The following is a 17,264-nucleotide window of genomic DNA, read 5'->3' as shown; positions in this document are numbered from 1 at the left end:
GATTTGAATCCCAGCACAAGCTATTACATGGAAGCCTAGAGTGCCACAAAAACACCAATATTACAAACCTAATATGAGCAGATGCTCCTTCCTCAACCACCACGTGGTAGTTCCCAGCCATCACCAGCCACTGGAGAAGACAGAGGTGAAATTGGTAATTTCTCTGGAGATCCTTTCCTCTTCTCTCTAACACAGATGTTTTTCAGCTGTATAAAATAGCTCAGGGTCTTAGTAGAAAGCAGCTTTAAGAGTGGAATGGGTATAACATAACATCCTCCAAAAGTTTCCAGGTTTAAAGAGCTGGAGACTCTGCAGAGGTTTAGTGGACTGTGCTTGACTATCAAGCAACAAAAAGGCAATAGTTTTAAGTTACAACTGATGATATGGTTTTGACTATTTAGTTCCCACTGCCTGGGTATTTTCATATTCTTATCTAACCACAATGTCCATCCTGACTAACAGGTACCCCACAGGTGGGTGGCCAACTTAATTCCGTGCTTAAGTTGATCCAAAAAGTGCAGTTCTCTCAGCTAAAAACTGCTCCTTTGGTATAATCAAGGTCGAATTAATAAAGTTTCCCCAATTTTCTGGACTTTTGCTTTAAAGCACAACCTTCTGGAATTTTGTTATTAATATTTTCACTATTTTTTTGTTTCGTGTTTGTGGTTGGAGTATTTTGTGGTTTGGTGGTGGGTTTCTTGGGGTTTGTTTTTCTTTGGTTGGTTGGTTGGATTTTTATTTTTAAATCATTGAGAGGTGAGCTTGAATAAAGCTCTAGTTCCTAAATACCTTCAGGCTCTGACGTTCAGATCTTCACAGACTGCTCCTCTTTCTATTTATATGCTGTGATTATTGTGTTTTGTAACGTTTTTATTGAACTATTGCACAATGGCCTAAATGCCCACAAGCGTGGCTAAGAAACCTTTATTAATTAAATTATAAAGATGACTGCTGTGAATTCAGCTAATGATAAAAACCTGACTTAAAAAAATATAAATAGGTTACAGCATGAAAAATTCCCAAGGCAAATAATTCTTTCAGGACTTCAAAGGTGTGCTGGCTGTCAGACCTCAAATGAAAAGGCAAATCTCTGCCAACTGACATTAAAAGGACTAATACCTGTAAACAAACTGCTAGGAGGGCAAGACAGAGTACCAAGCCATGAAAAAAAAAAAAGCACACCCAGCTGTAAACAACTGAAATAATTCAGTTTCATAAAGAGGAGCCAAAAAGCATATTAAGATCTGGGTTCTGATTAGGTCATTACTCAAAGTGGCATGAATGCATTAATGCTTACAACTCTCACATGCTGCTTTGGGTGATATTTTGAGCCAAACTGAAAAGATGCTTTGGAGATTGAAATCTCGTTAAAGTAACCCCTCCCCTTCACTTGGGAGAACTGTGTCTGAAAGGATCTTCTCTCGACAGAGATCCTTCTCTCACAAGAGCAGGTCTTCAAACAGTTTTAGACACAACTCAGTCAGAAATGGATCTTTTCCCCATGCAGTTTTCAGGTGTTTTCCCCCTCTCAAACAAGGGGGTTCTGCTCTTGTCCACCAGCACAGTTTGCTCTCCATCCTCTGCTTCCCCACTGCATCCAAAGCAGTCAGCCCACACTGAGGCATCCCCAACATTCCCACGTCTCCTTCCCACTGAAGTTAGAACCAACACAATTATCCCATCCAGTGGGGCTTTTTATCTTAGATACAGTGAGGGAAAAGAGAGGTACACCCCAGCAAACACCACAAAACTTCTGTCAGCCACCCTCACTTGGTGTCACCACACCAGATATCTTCATGCCCTAAGTGAAAAGCTCCACACTCAGCCTGCAATCAAACCTTTGATTCCTTTTAAAAACAGCCAGAAACTTCCATTCTCATTCAGATATTTAAAAAATAAAAACACCAAAAAACTTCCCATGAAACAATAACCATCCAAAACAGCTGCAAATGGCAGTATTTGTAATTTTAGAACTGGTAAAGAGGATGCAAATTGCAGGGACGGTGGAGCACCACCTCCAGGTTCATCACTAAAGCTGCTTCATACTGGAAAAGTAGAATGCCCCTGTCCTTGCAGGGGCACCAAATTATGATGTCCTTTGGGTTTGCTTCTTGCTTGCACCTGAGCTGCACCCACAGAGCCAGGAGGGCTCAGATACAGCCCTCAGATACAGCACCACCATCTCCACTGGTGAGGTCCCAGGGTCTGCCAACAGCAGGCTGGTGCCAGTGGAAGAAAATGGGGCTTGGGCCCAGGGATCTATGGCCATTCTGTCTTTTCCTGTTGACTCCATAATGATCAGAAGCGTGCCTATGAAATCCTCACCCAGTAACACACAGTACAGGCAGAGCCACCACAACCTGCTGAAGTCGATAACTAAAGATATTAAACTACCCACAGTGCTGAAAACAGGTGACTATTTCCTCCTGTGCTCGCCACTAGCTCAACATTTCATTTAGACACAGGTACACAACGAGGGGCTGAGAGCACAGCTTGGGTTTGGGATTCTCTGCAGAACGAAACCAAAAGGGCTCCAGCACTCATGAAACCTCTGGGCTGCCAGAACCGGTGGCCACCAACACAAACCACAAACCACGTCGAGTTTTACTTGGAGAACTTCCACCCTCCCAAATAAAACTCCAGCCACTGGTGTTTGCACAAACCCCCATTCATATATAGGAAAACTAAAACCTCTGACACTACCATGAGAGACAAAAATCTCCAGCAAAGGTGCTCAGTTAACACTGAAAATGGGGGTATCAACAAGCCCTTGCTGGAGAGAGACAAGGAAAAAGGGTGGGAATCTGCTGCCACACTTTTTTTTTTTTTCTAAATTACAGAAAACTGCAAGCCTAAATATGCCACTTCCTATTCGAGGGTAAATTGTGTAATACACCAAAATAGGATATTACGCAATGAAAACACTAAGAAAATAAGAAACAACATTCTACGCGTCACAGGCAATTTGCTCTAAGAGCAACTCTTAGGTCAGTGGAGGGAATTTTAAGAGGTCTAAACCACAGCACCTTGTTAATAAAGATGCTATGACATCAGTTATTTTTCCCCTTGTATAATCCATGGAGGAGCTAAAGACCCTTCACAGATTTCTGAGAGGAAAAAGTAAGAGACTGTGACAACCCTAAAAGCAAAAATATTTTCATAGCCCTAAATAATGGTAGAATAAAATGCTTGAAACCTCTCCAGACAGTGAACTGCACAAATCTGGTATTCACTTGAAATATTTCCTGCAGCAAGAACCACTGCAAGATAAAGTGAGGATTTAAAGTAAAATCACTTTTTGCTGTGGACACACACTTGCAAGGGGAAAATGAAGTCCATTTTCGTCATCATAATATTTAGATGATCAATTCTTTCTTGGCAGCCTTTAACAAGGACTTTGTATTTTCCCTGCCAATCCAAAAGCCTAAACCCATTCATTTTAATCACCGATTTTAAACAAGCCACAAAGGCCCGCCAAGCTAAACAAAACAGGGAATCTACACAAAGTTTGTGGAACAGAACAGCACTCAAATTAATGGTAGCACAGGACAGTTTTCAGACCAATGTGTGGCCACTCACATAACATCTCACGTTTAAGTAACAAAATGAAGGCAAACAAGTTGCAGGTTTAAATTAATATTCTCAAAAACCAAAGCCGACTTTATGGGTTTGCAGGGAGATTTTAAGATCCCTTCCAACCCAAAGCACTCTATGATCCTGTGATTCTAAGAATGATCAGGCTGTATGGAGAGAATGACACATACAGAGCTCTTCTGTGTGTATAAAACAAGAAAACAACTACAGAAAGTATTTGAAGATAATTAAATTGTAAAGCAAAGTCTTCAGAGAACTTTGGTCTGGCCTCTTTAGTCCACCTTCTTTCTTAGCATGAATCAGACCTCTCTGGAATCCAATTCCTTAGTAACTCAAGGTGTTCTTGTCACTGAAAATGGGTAATGGGCAACATCTTCCTGCAATGCGCCTACAGCTTTCTTCTAGCATAAGTTCAGATTGATATTCAAATTTTTAGACAAACAGGAACTTTTCCAACCACTTATCTACAAGGCTGAATAAGTGGTAAGTTTATCACGTGCAGAATACCCTTGTTGCAACTCAACTGCTGAATTGCCGGGTAGATCAGATGGTTTGAAGGTTCTGCAGAGGAGGAACACCCTGTACGTGTGCATCTTGGTCTAAGCTGTGTTACTCAGCCTCCATGCAACTTGTGAAAAGCAATTTGAATCCTCAGTGCCTTAGATTTATCTCTAAAATGGGCATAGTCCCTATTTTATCTGATGGGAACAGCCTTGGGCTTTAGCAACCCTTGCGGAACTTCACAGGGAGAAAATATGTATATAAAACCTCTCAGAAATGCCAGAAATTCTTTTATAAACCAAGTGTGCTGCAAAATAAGCTCACAGTTATTACAGCAACGAGCAAAAGCAAGAAGACTTCCAAGCTGATGAGGCTCGAAAGCAACTGGGTGTAAGCTGGGAGGGCAGGAGCCCAGAGCGGAGCGACAACTCCATCTAACACAACAGGAAACTGCGATCCCTTCTGTAAACACCGGCGGTGAGGTGGGAGGAAACCCAGCTTGTGCATAAACAGCCGGGCCTGGAGCCCCGGGCTGGAGGAACGCGGCCCCGGGAGCAGGAACACGCCGTTCCCGGAGCAGCATTGCCATATTAATACAATGCTGAGCCCGGGCTCGTTGGAGATGACAAATTAATTGGGAGCCAGCAGCCCTCTGACAAAGGCACACGGCTCCCGGGGGCCGTGCCAGCATCAGGATGAGGAGGGGAGGCAGCCTGCAGGGGGGATGCTCGGATGCACAAAATAAAGGTGAGGAGCAATTCAGGGCAAGGGCAAAGAGTGCTGAGCTCAAAAATGGCACTAACAGTAGTCCTGTCTGAGCTGGAAACATTAAGAAATGTAAGTCAGGTAGTCCTGCAAAAGAGCCTGCCTGATTTCCTGCAGACAGATGAACAAAACATTTCAGCCAACGGGTTAAAGAGGATGTATTCTCTGCTCTGCAGAAGGCTGAAAATACAACAGATGAGTCAGGAATAATTTCTCCTCTCCTTTATCCAGCCCTGTTCAGTCTGTGTCCCTTCCAAGTCGGGTCATCACCCTGCTTTACCTCCCAGCTCCACTCGACACAGGCAGAGAACCAGCAAAACAACCTCAAAATGCCCATTAAGTAACAACGATGTGGTAATTCCTATATCTGACACGCAACCAACAGCTGTCCCGCCTTGAAAATGCCTCTTAAAATTATAAACCCATTAGGATCTCACTTTAAGTATGTGAGAAACTTTCACACTGCATCTTCAGAAGAAATCCCTGCCTAAGAGAGGCTTAGTTTCAACTTCCAGGAACCCTGGTATGAATACACCAGGGAATAAAAACAAGTTCTTGTTATCATACTTCTTAAACATTTATTTCTCTGAGGAGAAACCTAAAAAAAGCTTCTTAAGAGGCTAAAAAAAGCTTCCTAAGATGCTGCTTCTCTGCAGCTGGGGAAGGCATTGATTTCACCACTTCGCTGTGGTAGGACTTTGAGTGACACAGAGTTGATACACAGAGAGATCCAATCTATAGAAAAGTTATCTATAGAAAAAGAAATATAGTAGAAAGTCTATAGAAAAACAAACAAACAAACAAACAAACCTGAAATACACACACCCCTCTCACTCTGGGGCATTGTGAGACAGCCACCACCACACAGCACCCAGCTTGAGGTACAGCTTCTCATAAAAGGTTTAAAGAGCAGGTTTCTCTTTCACTCTCCCAAATGCACATTTTTAACTGATATTTGGAGTTCCAGCTATTTTATTCGCTGCTCCCCTATCAACATTAGTGATATTTTTATCCACGTACCTATTCTGCATTATTTTACGGATCATCTGAATATTTTTCATATTTGCAAGTCACTTCAGCTTGCTCACTTTTAGTGTCTGAATACAAAAGAAAAAAACAAGGGTTAGCCAGCCTTTAACTTCATAGACAGAGGTCTACAGAGATACAGAAAGGGCAGACACGTCAAACAGTGTGTGTGCTGTCCTAGAAAAAGGAATGAATCATCCCTTTACCACCACAAATGTTGAAGCAGGAGATTCCTGGGGGGTTGTGTTTATTTTGGGGGTGGGATGGTGGGAGGGGAGAGAGTTGTTTGGGTTTCTCTTCCTTCCTAGCGCTTGATCCACCCGTATCTTCCCTCTTCCAAAATTACTTTCTGCGGATGCACATCGACAGATCATTGATGCTGTTTGCAGACCAAAGCCAAAACTGCAGTCTGCAAGTTTAAGAAAGAGTAATGGAAAAGAAAAGTAATGGAAAACGGAGCAGCAATGCTGGCAAGGGGCAGAAAAATGAGCAGGGACTCATAAAAGCTCCGTTTGCTCTCGGCTCTGCTACTGGCTGACCTTGAGCAAAGCTCTTTATCTTCCCCTGCCCTAGATTCACTATCTGTGAAATGGGGTAACAACATCAGCCTCTGGAAAAATATTGTGAGCTCCTCCTGATGTTATCTCCTGCCATATAAACTATTGCAAATTTTAGACCACTGGGTAACTTCTATGCATGGCCCCTAGATTTAATATGCACTATTTAATCTGTCAGTTGTTTGTCAATAAATACATGGGCAAATCCAACTGCTACCAGAAACATGATGCAGTTTTTAATTTGAACCCCCTTAGCTCTGTCTCACTGGTATTTACAGTAACAAGTCTGCAAAGTGGATGTAGGAACTATTCACTGCACATTCCTCTCTCTCACGCCTCACCAAAAAAAAGGCTTTTACATGAGCGAAGGAAATGGAAAGACTGAGAAACCCTGATGGGAAAAAATGACAGACACAAGAGCAAGGTTTGGTGAACTAATACCACACAGAGTTTAAATGTCATTGACATGCTACTGCTCGCACTGACAGGACCAGGGACCCCCCTGGTGCCAGCCTGCAGAGCTGCTGTGCTACAAAAGCAGAGGCAAATGCAGCTGCCCACATGTTAGACACATGTATGCTTTTTTCCCTCCAGAAACAAGCTCCTGGCAGAGCACTTGTTACAAACTGCACAACCCAGCTGACCTCCAACCTTGTGCTTCATCTTATTCAGTGCACTGATATTATCCCAGAAATTCAAGAGCTGCTCTGTCTGGCTGCCTAATTCAACTCCACCTGCTAAAATATGGTAGTTGAGATCATCTCAATTCACTAAACAATCTCATGTTACAACTCACCTGTTATCTACACATATGAGGTCAACATCATCAGTTAGTATAAGATCAATGCATAATTTTATAGCACTTTTATATGGGGGATTTGAGACTTATTAGTTATAGTCTTCTTTTTGAAGCAGGACAACCAGTTTGAGAATCACAATGACCTTCACTGGCAGGCAAAATAAAAGTCTTCCTTTTTTTCCTACATCCTGAACACAGCTTCCAAAATAATATTAGATATTCACTTGGGCCCAGTTACAAGCACAGTGGGATTTACTGCCAAGTCCAACCAGGGATCCTGGAGGCCCCAGCGGCTTATGGGAGTGAGGAACAATTTTATTTACAACAGAATTTAAATTCCACACTATCCCAGTTTCTATTTCTAACATTGCTTTCTTTCTGTCACTCCCAGCACAAGTAAATTCATATTTGAAAAATATTTTCCAGCTTCTCCTTTTTCTTGGACTGCAGAGTCTTTCCTTTAACTGCTCAGGTTATGCTGCCTCCATCACATCCAAACTCTGCTTGACAACACTCCTGCTGCTTAGTCAGGGCCTCAAGTATTCCTGCCCAGTCCACAGGTACCTTTAAATTTCAAAGCCCAGAAGATGAAAGGATTGAATCTTTCCTGCTTCCAAATCTGTATTTACTGACTTGACTGTTTGAAGTCTGGAGACTGCAAAATTACTGGCTGCTCCCCGGGAAGGAAATCGAGATGTGGAGAGGGGAAAAGGTGAGTTTCTTCAGACAAACCACTTCTTACAGTTGCCTCCTCTCAGAGCTGAATACTTGGCTTTGGAAAAGCTTTTTTAATCCCACACTTGGGAATTGGTTCTCTTCTGGAAATATGTTGCTATTTATTTCCATTGCCTTCAGCTGCCTCTTCCCTCCCTCTCTCTCTCTCCCTGCCTCCCCTTCTCTTGTTGCTGCAAAAGAGACTTAAGCAAGTCAGAAGAGAATGACATTTAGACCACCCAAACACAGTAACTGAGGGAGACAGAGGAAATTCAACAGCACCAGAGCACTCATTTGTGCATCCAGACCCTAAAAACCTGGTCCTCCTGGGTCATTTTTACTAGACTTGACACGTGCCAAGTAACCTGCCAAGGTCTCCCAACATTTCTTCAGTGCACAAACCACCACTGGCCTGTTATTATCTTTCGGGAAACAGCTGAAAGCCTTGTTCATAACAACAGTATCAGCTTTCCCTTGATAAATGTCTGGCTCAGCTCCCAACCTTCACGGGTTTCTCAGCCTGCCCTGATTATTCATTCCTGCGAGGCTCAGCACTGCCAGTCCATTAGCACTATCACTACCACAGGCACAGGAATTCAGGCAGGTCCATCTCTTTCCCGTCCTCTGCTGCACTGACCTCACTCTTACGCTGTTTTTGAAGGACTCAATTAATGACAAATGGTTTATTGACTGCAGAGGTCCTTTCCTCCTGCCAGATAATTACACAGAGTCACTTGGATGCAGCCTTGCCCGGCGCATTTCAAAACACACTCAGCCACTTTGCAAGAATCTCAGTGATGGATTTTTCTCCTTCCCCCTCCCCGTCTCTAGAACTGTAAAATAATGTGACGAAGAGAAGTAGCAAAGGCTGTATCTGTTAGTAATAACACAGCTTTCTAGACTGAGAGTTACCCCTAAACTCACCTCTGCCTTGCCCCCAAGCAATGAAGCTGTGATGACCTGCTTAATCTAAACCATAAGAGCTCACATCAAGCTCATGATATGACATCACAGTGTGAGCACACCTGGGACAGCAGTGTGAGCCACCTGTGACAGATGCCAGCGTGCTGAGGGCTGCTGACATTACTGGGATACCACATTAGACATAAGTTAGCCTAATAAAAATATGAAAACACATAAAAACTGCTCAAAACCAGGCAGAGCACAGTTAGAAACTGAGAGCAACCACAAGGAACTTCCTTCTTCTTACTCTGGTTAAAGTTGAAGGGACAAATCCAGGTTAGTTTATATTTTACAGTGTGAAGAGCACAACATGGAGAGAAGGGCACGCTGTCCTAAAACGCCTGCCAACACTTGTGGGAAAAGTGGGGAAGGGAAGAAAGTCTAGTTTCAGTTCTGTGTTGAACATTCTGAGTCTTCTTCCCTTGGTCAGCAGGAGGGATTTAAGGGCACCAAAAAATATATTTGCAGAAGAAAAAGAAAACATCCTCCCAGCACACTGAACCTCATCACACAGAATACCGAGGTCTCGTTGCACTGACCTTGCTCCCGGGTGTGGGATGCTCTTACACAGCCATGATTTCTGCTCAGAGGACCTTCACCTTCTTTCTGTGCCTTGGTACTTTCAGGGAAGGTTCCTTTTGTGAAAGCCCTGCCCAGGCTGGTGCAGAACAGGCTCCCTGGTGCTGCAGTCACAGCAGGACAGGAACCGCCGGTTACGCCGCCCGTGGCCACAGCACAGCAGGACATTGCTGGGAAGGGCTCCCTGCCCCAGACAGGGACACAGCACTAATGAAAGGGGTCGATGGGCCACCACACTCTGTCACCCTGCTTGTCACCTGCCTCACCTGGCCTTAACACAGGCAGGGTGTGTTCCACCCCACTCCCATCCCGTGCGCTCCCCTCACTAATTCAACCAAAGCATTTCCTGGCTAAAAGCCACAGCTGGGCTTTCCCTGCTCCCTTTGCTGCCCCTGGGGTTTCTCCAGCTAAAGCCTCGTTTGTCTTTTCTGCATATCTAGGTGGCAGAGAGAGCTGTGGGCTGATCCTGCACCTCAAAGAGCAGCACCTCACTGCAGGATACCTGCTCTGCATCCATCCTCTCTGCAGGGTGTAGGGACGAGGACAGAGTAAGCTCTGAGGCTTGTGGAATTTTTCTTGGGTTTTGAAGATTCACAGTCCCCATTTTGCATAGGAAAACATCCCCCTTATGGACACAGATCCAGAACAACCTGCTCCTGCCTCTCTCTCATCCTCTTAAATGCGGCTGGTGTTTGAACAGATGCCCTGGAAAACACTGAAGGACAAAAAGAGCACTGAGAGTGGACTGCAGCAGATGAAAATTGAAAAACAGAAAAAGTTTTACTGTATTTTATGCAATATACACAATATTGCACTTGACCAGCTACTGAAGCTGTGTGAAACTTAAAAACAACAACAAAAAGTGCTTTACGAACACTTCCTCTACATCCCCGTCCCATCATTTCCCTGGGCCATTGCACTGTATTGCCCTGAATTATTTATTTGGGTATGTTGCTATGAAAAAAATTACTGAAGATAACTCAATCCCTGGGTAGAAAAAGTACTCCTGAAAATGAACTGAAAGTAAAATTAATAATTAACAACTCTTAAGGAGCCAAATATTAGGCAATGGCTTTTCAAAACAGCAGTCCAAGCGCTTTACAGCCTTCTCTCCATTCCCGTTTATTTTAGGTTCTTTACATTTGAAAAAAGTTTTGCTGGCAGCAACTGTTTGCTGTGGCCTAGGGATAAACATGTGGTACTGGTTGGCTTCTCCAGCACTTTCCTTTTGTCCCTGGTGATGCAGAAAACAAGCATCGCTCCAAACAGAGGTGCAACAGGGCAAAATGATTGTCTGGCCACACTCATGATGGATCTGTGACAGCAGAGCTTTCCCAGACAGGGTCCCTATGCAGCCTGGGCATTTTCTGCACAACCCTCCAGAGGCACGTACTGATCTCAGCTCAAACACAGCCCCTGTTCTGCAAACCTTCAGCAGAAAACACTGAGAAAACAATATTGGTTTCATGAATCGAGAATAAAAACCACGAGGCATTATCATATATTGGAGGTCAGGAAACTGTGGCATGAAAGCTTTAATTGTCTCCAATGTCAGCAAACGCCAGAGACGGCGTCTCATGGAGCATAACACAGTCCTGATACTGAAGGGACAGGCAGGGGCACAAAAAATTGATTGTATAGATACCAAAGCTCCAAGTTTGATTTGTAACACAGGATCAGCATTTTGCCTAAACTGAACTTACACATCACAAGATTCTTTTGCTGGAGAGGTAACGACTAAACATAGCAAAAGATGTGTTTTTTAAAGAAAGAAGTGCAGAAATGGCACAACCTCTACGAAAAGAATGAATCCTCACTGAAACAGCACTGACTTCCTAAAAGATGACTATTTCAGAAATAAATACTTAATTCATGCTAATTTTTAATATTACCCCCTAAAGGTGCTTGAACAGCTTGGAAGGGATGCACAGCCTCGGCTTATGAGGTTTAATCCAGCCTGTATTAGGGGCTGCATCTTGTGACGATCATCCCCTGTTTATCCCAGCACGGTTTTGCCTCTCTGTGTGTCACATCCTGCACTCACCATTCCTACAAGACCGAACACTTCACTGGGCTGCTCAGTCCAGCCCCTCCAGCTGCTGAGCCACAGTTTCGTAACCCGGCAATGTCTTTTCGTACGGTTTACAAATATTTCGCATCCGTCCTGCAGCTTTGAGTGCTCACGTTACATCCGATTGGACTACACTGACAACTAAGAATGCCGAAGGACAAGCACCACTAGTTATATTGTTACTTATCGCAGACACATCCATCCTCAAAAAACCCAAACAAACCCAAACAACAACAACAAAAAACCCCAAACAAAAACCCCCAGAGTCAGCTTGTCACGTTGTTACAGGCCCCCCCTTTTCCAGCAAGTCTATTACTAATAATCAGAGCGCATCTGCTAAGCCGGGCCAAGGCAGGCAGCTGCCTGCTCTGCCCACCCATTTGCTCCATCACATCCGAACGGCTCCTGCATTCCTGGCTTTATTCCCCGCGGCATTTCCCTGTGACAAAGCGCGCTGGATGGGAGCGCGCCCGAGTTATTTCTCCAAACTTTGCTGGAGCCGCACAGCCGGGCTCAGGTCTGCACCCCTGCCCACTTTATGGGGTTTTGCAGCCGTTTCCCCCGGTTTCGAGCCCGGAGCCACCGCTCCTCGGAGGGGTGGAGGGAGACGTTTAAGTCTGGTACAGGATTCTTTCCCCCTCGGTTCTTGGCAGCGGCGCACAAACACCGCATTCTTGCTCTAGTTTCTCGCTGAGCTGGAGCGCCGGACTTGAGCCGAGGCCAACCCTTGTCTCCGGCCCCTCTCCGCGCTCCCTGCCCGGGACGGGCGGTCCCTCCTCCCGGCGAGGCGGCGGCAGCACCGCCCGGGGACGAGGGATGAAGATGATGGGGCTGAACCTCAGCACCTGCCGCCCCCCGGGACATCCCCCTCCCGTCCCGAACCTCATCGCCCGCTCTCCGGAGACAGCCCTCACCCCTTCCTTACCCCGCCCGCAGGCTCCGCGCTGGATGGCGATGATGGGCGGCTGTCCCTGGCGCTCGGCTCGGCGGCTGGCGGCCCGCAGCTGGCAGGGGCTGGCGTAGGTCACGGCATCGCTGCCGCACACGGGCTCGCTGCTGGAGCACTGGCAGCGCCCGGCGGCCGCCCGCTTGCGGACCGTGGCCGAGGCGGGGATGCCGGCGCCGGGCGGCACCACGCACTGCAGCCCCTCTCCGCAGGGCGGGCCGCCGCTCCCCGCGCCCCCGCACGGCTCGCCCTCCTCCGCCCCGCACACGCGGCAGCAGCCGCAGGAATCCAGCACGGGCCCGCCGGGGCAGGACGCGGGCAGCGCCGGGCACCGCGACCGATCGCAGCGCTCGGGGCAGGCGGGCGACGGGGCGGCGAGGGCGGCGGGGAGCAGCAGCGGCAGCAGCAGGATCCAGCCCCGCGGCGGCATCGCGGCGGCGGGACGAGGGCAGGGGCCGAGGGGCGGCGAGCGCGGTGAGCGCGGCGGGGGCCGGGCAGCGGCTTTAAGCGGCGGCGGGGAGGGGCGGAGCGGGGCCGCGGGACCGGCCCCCCGGGCAGGGACACCCCGCACGGCCCCCCCCGGGACCGCAGCACACCCCCGCCCCGCCGCTCTGTCTCTCGGGGTCAAACTTTCTGGGTCCGCCCCAGCTGCACCGAGCGGTTCGACTCGGCGGTGAGAGCGTCAAAAATCGGTGGAAAGGGTGATAACACTCTCCTGGAAACAAGAAGGGGTGTGTGTGTGTGTGTGTGTTGAACTCTCTTTCCCGCCTGGGGAATTACGGGAAAGCAACCCAGAGCAAGCGCCGATAACGATTCTGTCTGATAAGAGGATGGGTGGGAGCGCAGAGCCGCCAGCCCGTCCCCTGGGAGAAAGAGCGAGATGATAACGCCTATTATATGGAAATGGATGTAAAGATCAGGCAGCCCCACGGGGAACGGCCGATACTCCCGCACAAGGCGACCCCTGAAATTCCCGGCTCGGGAAGGACCCGGGAGGTGACGGCCGGTACCCGAGGGCAGCGGGGACGGGAGGAAGGATGCTCCCGAGCCGCTTCTGCTCTCCCCGTCGCCTCACCCGAGATTCGCAGAGCCGCAGGGCGAGGTGGATACCGGCAATTAGCAGAAGGTTAATCAACCGAAACGAAAAAAAAAAAAAAAAGTCGTCCTCCACCATCCCACAAGCAGGCTGATCCGATTTATCCGGCAGCTGGGCAACAGCCAGAACCTATGGACAGAGGGCTCTCTGCCATATTCCCTTGGAGCACATACAAGGTGCTCTGAGAGGCGGTTTAAATACACACAAGTGCCTTCCGAGGGACGAGGCATCAAGGCCAAAGCGGGGAGGGAACGGTTTAACAGAGCTGGAAATCGAGCAAAGCCAATTTTTTTTTTTTTTAATTACAAGCCGATTAAACTTTTGAACTGACTACCACTCTATAATTATTTAAGTGCACCTTTATCAGGCGCCGATAACCACGCACCTAATGAACTTAACAGCATTTCATCTTGCCTAATGGGTTGTAAACTGTCAGATGTGCTGTGACCAAGGAACTGAGGATGTCAGCAACTACATTAACACAGAATAATTCAGTCTTTTCTCCCGGGAAAAGTTTAACAACGAGTCAATTGAGCAGGAAGAAGCAGCATCCCAGGTGTCCGAATTCAAACCTAATCGTTCCAGGGAACATTATAAAAACTTATCAAACTGTCACCACAAGTGTGCAAAACTCATTTAACTTCTTCGTTAGTACCTGAAGGTGGGAAAACACATGTAATGTTCTCAATTAAAGCTCCAATACCAGCCCCTTTATATCTGTTGTTTTCCAGTAGCTTCTATGCTGTGCAAGAAAAGAGATTTCAGAATTGCCTGATTGAACAAGGGACCAAAAGAATAAAATGGAGCAATGGACAGCAAAACTGCCTTAGTGTTAAAATCATTACAGTGTTAACAAGTCCGAGAAAAAGTTTGAAAACGTTTAGATGCTTAAATATTATACACATTTATACTTACATATACATGTGCATATGTAAGTATATATACATGGATAGATATAATGGAAAAATGTTTCCAAATTTATCCTTTTATCCAAGGCTGGGTTTTTTCTTTTTTGGGGGTTTTGGTTTTTACCCCTTTTAAATAAAGACAATTCTTTAAGGAAAGATTAACAGCTTCTAGTAAAAAAAAAAAAGAAGAAATACAGGTTCAGAAAAGATCTTATAAGCTCCTATTTGGAAGCAGGACCAAAATATTCAGTGAATTATAATGGGGTTTTCACCCTCCCCTGCCCAGAGAGGCTTTGCCATGGTCAGATAACTTACTGCTTGAAGGCACTGGAGCCTTATCTCCATAGGCAGGAAAAGACACGCAGTGGGAGAGCTCCAGGTTCTGTCAACGTTTTTTCTTAAATAAATGACACAGAAAAGGGATGCACGTTTGTTGATAGTTAAACACTACAAAGGAAATAAAATATATCCCAAGGTCTTAGTGAAAACCATTGATTAGTTCACTTCCAAACAAGTGGACCAGTATTAAGGGAATTCTCCTGTTATGTTTTTCTGTTTCTCAAACCAGGTAAGAATGTCAATCTTCTTTCCAGCATTAAAAATATAATATTTTATAATATTAGTTTTATAGTTTTCACGTGGTTACACAAAAAACCCGAAAATTAACATCTCACCTTCCAGAATAAGTGAGGTAAATCTCTGTGGAGGTTAATAAATTAGCTTACTGAAAAGTGTATTTTTTTGTTATCCATCTATCTGTACAGAAGCCCAAGAGGTTTTATAAACCCAGAAATTATCATTTCTCCCCCATCATAACCTTTTCACACAGAAAGGCTCTCGAAGCCAGCAGATATTTACCACTACTCAAAGAGGCCAAAAGTGGTCTGAAAAAACACTTTCACTTGAGGGACTTGGCAGCAAAATATTTCATCTCCCACTTTTCACGTGGAACTGGGTGACAGGAGGCTCCACCTAGAGATCACACACTAGAAATTCTTCCGGAGGTACGAAAGTTTCGATGCTGCTGTCAGGGATCCAGGGATGCTGTGACATCCAGCTCAGCCCTGCAAGGTGAGTCTGCACATCTGGGCACACGTGGAAAGGCTGGGAAGCAAATAAAAGATAAAAAAAAAAAAAAGAGGAGACTTGGCTGGAGAGAAAGGGGTTAAGGTGACAGCCTGGGGCTAAAGGGTTCTGGCCAGAAATGAGGCTGGTGGAGGTTTGAGAAGGCCAAAATGCCTCCAGTCTGAGCAAATTCCAAAAGCCTGGACTTTGCAGAACTTTTAGAGGTTTATTATGTCTGTGTTACCATTTTGCTTCATTCCCTAATGGCTTTCTCCCAGATTTTCTGGGGGAAAAATGTAACATCCCTGCTCCCACCTCCCAAAAACCCAGGACTTCTCCACTTAGTTTAACATAGTAAGAGAAGCCTTAACAAAGATTTACTCCAAAAACCCCTTTTTAAGAACATATGCTGGATTCATTGCTACATACAGAAAAAATGCTGTTGCTTTGAAAGGGAATGGCTGCAAACCAGGGAATTTAAAGCTCCATGTTCTTTTCCAGATGTGATCTAGCCCCAGTGCTTGACAAGCATAGCTGTTGGGATAATTTACAAAATGAATGAACGATCAGGTTGTCTTTTGTAATGCCTCACCTGAAACCAGGTCACCTGCCCCAAGAAACACTTGCTAATCTGAACAAACTCTGTGTTTGTGTTCAGGTGGTGTTTTCTTGCTGTCAGAGGGCAAACCCACAAGCAGGAGTGCAAATATCACACTACAGACTGCAAAACAAGCGTTCAAACTTTGTAATTTACAGAAAACAAACTCGCTGCTATGAAAACTTGCAGCAGACACCCACCTGTTGAGAACAGACTGACTCAGACTGATCCCAGTGTGCCCGGGTATCCTTCAGGAGGCTGGAGGTGATGGGAATGCAGCGCAACAGAGTGGTTTAAATTCTTAACAGATGTGTTCACTGCGCACATTGATATGCAAAATTAAACTCGTTTTAAATGCAAATCCATAATTACAGTGTGAAAAGTACCACTTCCAAGAGCAGGATTCGACTTCTACTGCATCATTAGGTCGTGCCTTTACAAATGAGTACCAGTTTCTTTTCCTCTGAGGTTGCACAGAAAATCTGACCTGTCCAATCTGACCAGGCAGACAGTGTGTGGGACACGATTCACTTACAGAGCAGGACTCAGGTTTAACTCTTCCTTAAGAGAGCTGCCTTCAGTATTTCACTGGAAGATCTCAGAAGTACTTCAGCAGCTTACTGTCTTGGAGCATCCAACAGTTAAAGAGGCAGTTCTCCAAAATACAGATGAATATTAAGACATTAAGTGAAGCTGATAAAAGGTAAAAAGGTAAAACAGTACATAGCACAGAGGGTTTCAATTTTTTAATTTGAGCTTTTAGACTAAACTTCCCTATGCAAACTTCCCCTTCTTTTTTTCTTCTCTCCCACATCTATTTAATAGGGAACTGTTAAAAGAACAGTGATGTTTCTATCCCATACCTTCAGAGTGCACATTTTAGGAGTGCTCAATCATTTTTTCCATCCGTTATAAAACAGACTTACTATGAATAAAAAATTTGCTTTTGAATATCAGTATTTTCTACTAATACAGCCATTTTTATGACAGGAGATACTCTCTGATGCCATGTGCACTATTGAATCCTGAGCCTATTTATGCAATTGCAAAACCTCAGAAGTCAAAAAGTAAAATGATTAAAA

The 17,264-nt window shown here is 45.5% G+C and overlaps 1 protein-coding gene across 1 annotated transcript in view; it reads right to left on the bottom strand.

Annotated features, from left to right (window-relative positions):
- HTRA1 (HtrA serine peptidase 1) overlaps positions 1 to 12,974 on the bottom strand; it is a 32,985-nt gene extending 20,011 nt beyond the window's left edge. The window contains exon 1 of the mRNA XM_032694445.1: positions 12,495 to 12,974. Within this exon, the coding sequence (XP_032550336.1) occupies positions 12,495 to 12,945 (451 nt within the window). The 5' untranslated portion in view covers positions 12,946 to 12,974. The remainder of the gene's footprint in view (positions 1 to 12,494) is intronic.
- Between the last annotated feature and the right edge of the window lie 4,290 nt (positions 12,975 to 17,264).

The sequence above is a fragment of the Chiroxiphia lanceolata genome, chromosome 8, assembly GCF_009829145.1.
Source record: "Chiroxiphia lanceolata isolate bChiLan1 chromosome 8, bChiLan1.pri, whole genome shotgun sequence".
NCBI classification, from domain to species: Eukaryota; Metazoa; Chordata; class Aves; order Passeriformes; family Pipridae; genus Chiroxiphia; species Chiroxiphia lanceolata.
This window is presented reverse-complemented; position numbering and strand designations above follow the sequence as displayed.